General features: G+C 30.3%; 1 protein-coding gene across 1 annotated transcript; it reads left to right on the forward strand.

The window, feature by feature from the left end:
• Positions 1 to 1831: 1831 nt before the first annotated feature.
• LOC106462286 (tubulin beta chain-like) lies at positions 1832 to 4606 on the forward strand. The gene is made up of 3 exons (XM_013922187.2): positions 1832 to 2007; positions 2345 to 2487; positions 4058 to 4606. Exons 1-3 carry the CDS (start codon positions 1868 to 1870, stop codon positions 4237 to 4239), a joined length of 465 nt encoding a protein of 154 aa, XP_013777641.1. The 5' UTR covers positions 1832 to 1867; the 3' UTR covers positions 4240 to 4606.
• Positions 4607 to 6485: the final 1879 nt, after the last annotated feature.

Here is a 6485-nt window from a genome sequence, read left to right on the forward strand (position 1 = left end):
CAATCTCAACTGACATTTGTTTGTAAACACTTAAAGTATAGGAATATCCTAAGGTAGTTAAAATTGAACTTAACCCTATTTCTATTTTGTAAAGCCTGTTGGTTAATTACTCCCAGCCTATTGAGTCAATCTCAAACAATCTTGGCAGGTTGATGCTTTAGACAATGTTGAATATTCTCAAGGGGTTGAAAGTAACTTTGACTGAAATTTGCTGGATTGTTTCTCAAACAACCATGCTTTCCTCATGGTCAATGAGATGTTGGGTGTTCAAGGGTGGGATCACCTCAATCTTATATATATATATATATATATATATCCGTGTCAGCGTAAATTACTTGTACATGATGATGACAAAACCTTGTCAAAATGTTGTACATTTGCTATTATGTTAAACTTATATTAAAGTTTTTCTTCATTACCCATTCAAGCTGTCTCCAGCCATTATTAGTCTCAAAGTGGGTTCCTCGTCATTGAATTTAAATTACCTGTTGGTTTCAAATTACACAAGATATGAATAAAATTGTATTCACTTTGGACAGATGATTGCTTTCCTTCCAAAAGCCCTTCATTGTTTTTGGGTATATTGATTTATCTACAAATTTGTGTGTATTCCATAAATTACATTTTAACGAAATCATCTTCAGTTAGTTTTAAAAAATGTTGAACTAACATTACTTCTGCAGAATTGATTATTCTTCCAAATTTCATTCTTTAATGTGTTTTTACTATGTGTATTCTTCACTGGAATCCAAAAGTAGCTATCAATGACAAGTAATTGGTGACTTAAGATCTGAATAATTGTGAAGTTAAACAACCTATTAAGAAAATGTTTGGGTGGGCCAGGAGATCTGAAATGCATAATTTCTTTTACTCTAAGCCATTTTCTTACATGTATGACTGTTTTACCTTATGAGACAAATTTGTCTCTTGAATTTGCATATTGATTAGAAGAGACCTCTGGTGCAACAAGTGTTTAGGTTTTTACAAGAAATAAAACTATCTAACTAAATATCTAGACCATTTCTTGTTCAACAGATGAATAAAGTTAATTTTGTAATGCTCTCCACAGCCCTAGCTGTGTTGACGAGTACTAAATTACAAACCAACTCTCAGCTGATAAAATATACAAGACAACTTTATGTTCTATTTATTTTAGCAAAAACAGTTTGAATTTGTCATTACTTCAATTACTCATGAGTAGTATATTCGGTCATCTTTTCTTCGAATTTTTTGCTCCCACTGCTATTGGTAATTTTTTTTTTTTTATTTAAGGACACAATATGCTTTCTTCTCTTATGACTGTGTATGTTAAGTCAGCAGTGTTATTTAATGTGTAAATTTTGTGAGTTCAAACAGTTTCTTTTAAACTTATTTTTATTGGATGTAAAGTTTCTGTTTTGTAATGTTAGTTGAGTAACAATACAAGTACAGCTTTTGGTGGTTACTAAATTCTATAGATAGAAAGTATTAAAAGCAAAAATTAGTCTTTTTTACATTATAAATTCAGCCTTCATACTTTTTTTTATTCTCCTTATTTAACTCAAAGTCTACTCATTATTTTCTCTGGAAATAACTTTACAAATATTTATTCTAAGAGAATGTCATATCTCATCAAAAGAATCCACAATTGAATAACGACAGTATTTGGCACCATTAATTTTTGTTTTCTAATATTAAATACAAAGATAGAAACTACAGTTGTCAAAACATACAAATAGATTATTTGTATAAATGAAGGAGGGGAAATTGCATAAAAAAATTATAAACACTTGTTACAGTAAATTTATTTTATATTAAAGATCAGTTTAACTTGTAAGAGGTCTTAATTAAACTTTGATATAAGATTTGCAGTACGATTTTTCTTTAGATGTTTGATGCCAAGAATATGATGGCGGCCTGTGATCCCCGCCATGGAAAATACCTGACAGTTGCTGCCATGTTCCGAGGAAGAATGAGTATGAAAGAGGTTGATGAGCAGATGTGGAATGTCCAGAATAAAAACAGCAGGTTATTCTTGTTTGTGTGCATACAGTTATTAACTTGACAGATTTGAGAGTAGTTCACTGTACTTTAATGGTTTTAAGTTAACAGGAAGAAAACCCTGAAAAAGACAATTGTTAGTTGCTGAAATTAAGTCACTGAAAGATGTTCCAATAGAATGATTGCATTTATTCATCTAGGTTTCTATAATTTTCTATGGTCAGCTGCTAGTAACTACATTATTCTGTGATTGAAATAGTGTTTCTAATTGTTATATAAAAAAAAAAAACTAAAAGTAATGCGTAACAGTGTGTGACCTTGTACCTTCTCTTTTACCTGTACTTTAATTGATTTCTTCTGTTAGTTATTTTGTGGAATGGATTCCTAATAACGTAAAATTGGCTGTCTGTGATATACCACCTCGTGGACTCAAGATGTCGGCCACTTTCATTGGTAATTCCACGGCTATCCAGGAGATTTTCAAGAGAATAGGGGAGCAATTCACAGGTGATTATGGCATATTTGCAGATTAAATCAATTTATTTGTATTGTATTACAACTTTTTAGGCTTAACAAATGTTATGATAATAGTAACAAATATTGGGTAAGTACTGATTGTGAGTACAGATAAGTTTCTTTATTCTTATTATTAAAACCTTTAACGAAAAAGTATGAAGAAATATTATGAAGAGATTCTTTAGTCACAGAAAAAGAACTTCCTCTTTAGTATTTTGTCTACAATTATATGTCAAAGTTAACAGGTGTTCAACTTTATCTTTAAGATAATTTATTCCACTTTCCAGCACAGTATTGAGAATTATTTGATTGTTTGTATCAGGTGATACTATTATGGAAAATAGTAAAATTTGTCTTTGAGTCAATTCCTACATTTCTATCTTATTGCTATCTGGAACTGTTAACGTCTAAAACTCCTGCATGCATAGATTCGATGTACTATTTAAATGCTATTTAAAAAAAAAGGATGAAACAGTATGAAACTTAAACTTTCTACAGATCATTGATATCTACATGAATTTGCAGCTTTGAATTTTCAAAAATATTTAAATGTTTTTAAGAAACAATTTCAAATACTTAGCTTTATTGTAGACTTCATAACTGAAGTATAAAATTATAAAGCAAGCTTTGATGTTGTCAAATGTTGTCCACCAGTTTTACAATTGCTAAATGAGTTTTCAATGATGTGAAAACAATATTGTTTTATATAGAAGACAAAATGAGGAATTACATGAAAACCAAGGTTCAGAAATCATTAGTTGCTAATGTATATATGTATACACAATGAAAAGTACTCGTCCCCAGTGACAGTTAATCTACTCAATTTAAATTATTTCGTGGTTAATTGTGTTGCATTCTTGGTTTCACTCAGAGCTAAAGCTCTGAGCTACTTATACCACCCACCATGAAAAGTGATTGTTGAACATTTCAGTCATGATAAGAGCCACAACAATAACATAGTAAATCTACATTTTTATTCTTTAAGTTACATCACATTTTGAAATGTGAATGATAGTGTGATTAATTCATAACAATTTAGTGTACAATATTCAGCTTGTGAAATAAAATTTAGCATTAACGTTATTCATGCATGTTCTTCTGTCATTTCAAAAGTGAATGTTGAACTTTGCCCGTTTGTGCATCTTTACAAATGCATTATGGGAAAGCAACTGCTGTAAACAGGAGACAAATGAATACTCAGACAGGCACCACAGTTCATTTTATTTATATATAAAACACGCACATAAGGTTGAAATTTGTACTTTTTTTATTATTCAAAAATGTTATGACCTTCTTGGGGGGGTGAGTTTTTTTAGTATGTTGAAGAACAACTAGTTTATTTTTCTATAACTTTTTGTTTTTTTTAAATTAATGGTGCAATTTGTTCATCGTGGCAGGGGTGCACTCTTCCAGGTTACAATAAAGTTAATTACTTCATATTTGTGGTATGACTATTTCTATCATGAATGGTAAGTACAATTTATGAATTTTCAGATGTAATGTTTTTTCTATTAAAATTAATTTGAAGATTTCCAACATTATATTAATTTTTGTTTCTTAGCCATGTTCCGTCGCAAGGCTTTCTTGCACTGGTACACTGGAGAGGGGATGGACGAGATGGAGTTTACTGAAGCGGAGTCCAATATGAACGACTTAGTATCTGAATATCAACAGTACCAAGAAGCCACTGTTGATGATGAAGGTGAATTTGATGAAGAAGAGCCTTTAGAAGAAGCCGATTGATGTACCAATTTTTAATGCCTACAAAACCTGTAGTATAATACTTCATACTTAGGTTTTGTTATTAGAAGCTTTTTTTGTATCACTGCATGATTGTTTTGAATTGCTCATGGTATTTTTTTCTTTTTGTGTACAGCTAATATTAGATGTTTCTTTTGTACTAAAGATTATGTACAATCAAAATTCTGTAAGATAAAGGATTGTAAATTGTATTAGAGTTAATCTCAATTATGACCTAAAAAAGCAGTAAGCAACTATTCATTTCTAAGTGCTAATTAAAAGAAATTGAAATTATTTAATGTCAATTTTGATCTGTATCTTCATAGGATATATTCCTAAAATTATATTAAAAGAATTTGATTTTAGTGAATTTGTGTAAATATGCTTTATTTACAAAGATTTTTTTTTCAAATGATCAATATGCTCTGAAACTGTACAGTTGTCTATAAACACTTCTCAGATCTCATTCAGCTGAAGCATTTTAGAAAATGGGAAAATAATTCTATTTCTTGATTGTTTCTTCATTACTGTTTTAGTTCAGAAATTTTATACAAAATGAAATATTAACCCTGAATTACTTATTTATACAAGTGTCGTAGATATGAAGTACGAAAGTTTATTCAGTAGAAATACCCTAAACAATACTTACATCTGTAACACTAAAGAAGGTTACAAATATTGTTTGTTTTTTTTCCTTTTTAAGCTGTATGATAAATTTTTACATTTAATGAAAATGTACTAGAACTGAAAACAATTGTAAATATCCACAGAAAAGTTGATGTACCTGTATACTGAATATAACAATTTTTGAGATAATGATACCAAAAGGACTAAGTAGTATAAGATGGGTATAGTGCCTAAAAACCGCATTTCTACAGTTGTAAATGAAATACAATAAAAATTATTGTAAGAGATTTTGTTTTTATAGAAATAACACCTCCAAATTGTTATCAAATTTAACAGGGTTACATTCAACCAACCTACTCTATCCAAATCATCAGAGGCGTCATTTGTAATGTCTGCTGCATCATATATGCATGTAGGAAAGAATACCAATAACTTAAGTCAATTTGCCCATGATGGGATTGTCACCATATGACAAATAGTGTGCTCCAACCATCCATTAATGGTTGCAGTGAGTTAGAACTGACAGAATAATGTGTTTTTGGATCCATGCCTCTGGAACCTCCAAAATGCGTATTAAGTTTTTTATTAATATATATTGTACATATTAATTATTCTTTACCACGAACTGTCGCTAAATCGCCAATTTAGGGTAAAATTAATAGTTAGTAACGCCAACATCAAATTCATAATACTATGTTGAATGGTACAATGTAAAGGGTCGTGGCGCACAAACTTTGGCTACTACCCATGCACATGGGTTAAATGCGTTTTTATTCAAGACCCAGATATAATGCACTCCATCTTCACGAGGAAGTAATAAGATTGTAAAATGTGTAATGATTGTAAGATTTAAGGTGTATCGATATCAATGTGAAAATCCTCCTTCGTTGACAAAATGATCGTGTGGACCAAAGCCAAAAGAACTTCCTATGTGTGTTCATTAACTTGGTATCTTGCTTTTATTGAATGTGGTGTTATGATAACTTTCATATTAACCTTGTCAAATATTTAACAGTCAAGATATTTACAAGTATTACTAAACTAAAAGAAAAGCAGAACAAGTTTAACAAAAGGATACGGATACAGAGAAAGTACACCTTAAGCAAAATTATTTCTTAAATTATCGGCAATATATGATGATGAACAACATAATAAAGAAATCTGTTTCAATAAGAATAACCTACATGTGACCAGCAGTTGACAATAATAGTACTTTTAAGAATAACCTAGATGTTACCAGAAGTTGACAATAAGGATACTTTTAAGGCTACAAGACTTGATGATGATTTTGTTTTCATTCGTAAGTTCTTAGAATATTGTTAAAGTAAAGGTACAGAAGACTCATTGATAACGCTTTGCAGCGAATACGTAGTATATTTTCAGGACTATCTAGGCTAAACGCTTAAAAAATACCTACGAAGATGAATTATTCTTTATGTATGTGCAAATTACCCGTAAAAATAACCAATTTACAGGTTTATACATGTTTAGACTTTTAAATCACACCCAGAGCTGTGCTAAATCTACATAAAAGAGCTTACAAAATACGTGTTTGAGTTATCTCTAAAACCACTTCAAAATTATGTGTGTGAATGAGATAAAACGGTGTTTCAGCTTTTATC

This window comes from Limulus polyphemus, unplaced genomic scaffold, assembly GCF_000517525.1.
Source record: "Limulus polyphemus unplaced genomic scaffold, Limulus_polyphemus-2.1.2 Scaffold1133, whole genome shotgun sequence".
NCBI lineage: Eukaryota > Metazoa > Arthropoda > Merostomata > Xiphosura > Limulidae > Limulus > Limulus polyphemus.

Excerpts from the sequence above, each read along its gene's own strand:
- LOC106462286 (XM_013922187.2), top strand. The coding sequence starts at position 1,868 with ATGTTTGATGCCAAGAATATGATGGCGGCCTGTGATCCCCGCCATGGA. Across the intron at positions 2,008-2,344 it reads GTCCAGAATAAAAACAGCAG|TTATTTTGTGGAATGGATTC; the intron begins GTTATTCTTGTT and ends TTCTTCTGTTAG. Across the intron at positions 2,488-4,057 it reads AATAGGGGAGCAATTCACAG|CCATGTTCCGTCGCAAGGCT; the intron begins GTGATTATGGCA and ends TTTGTTTCTTAG.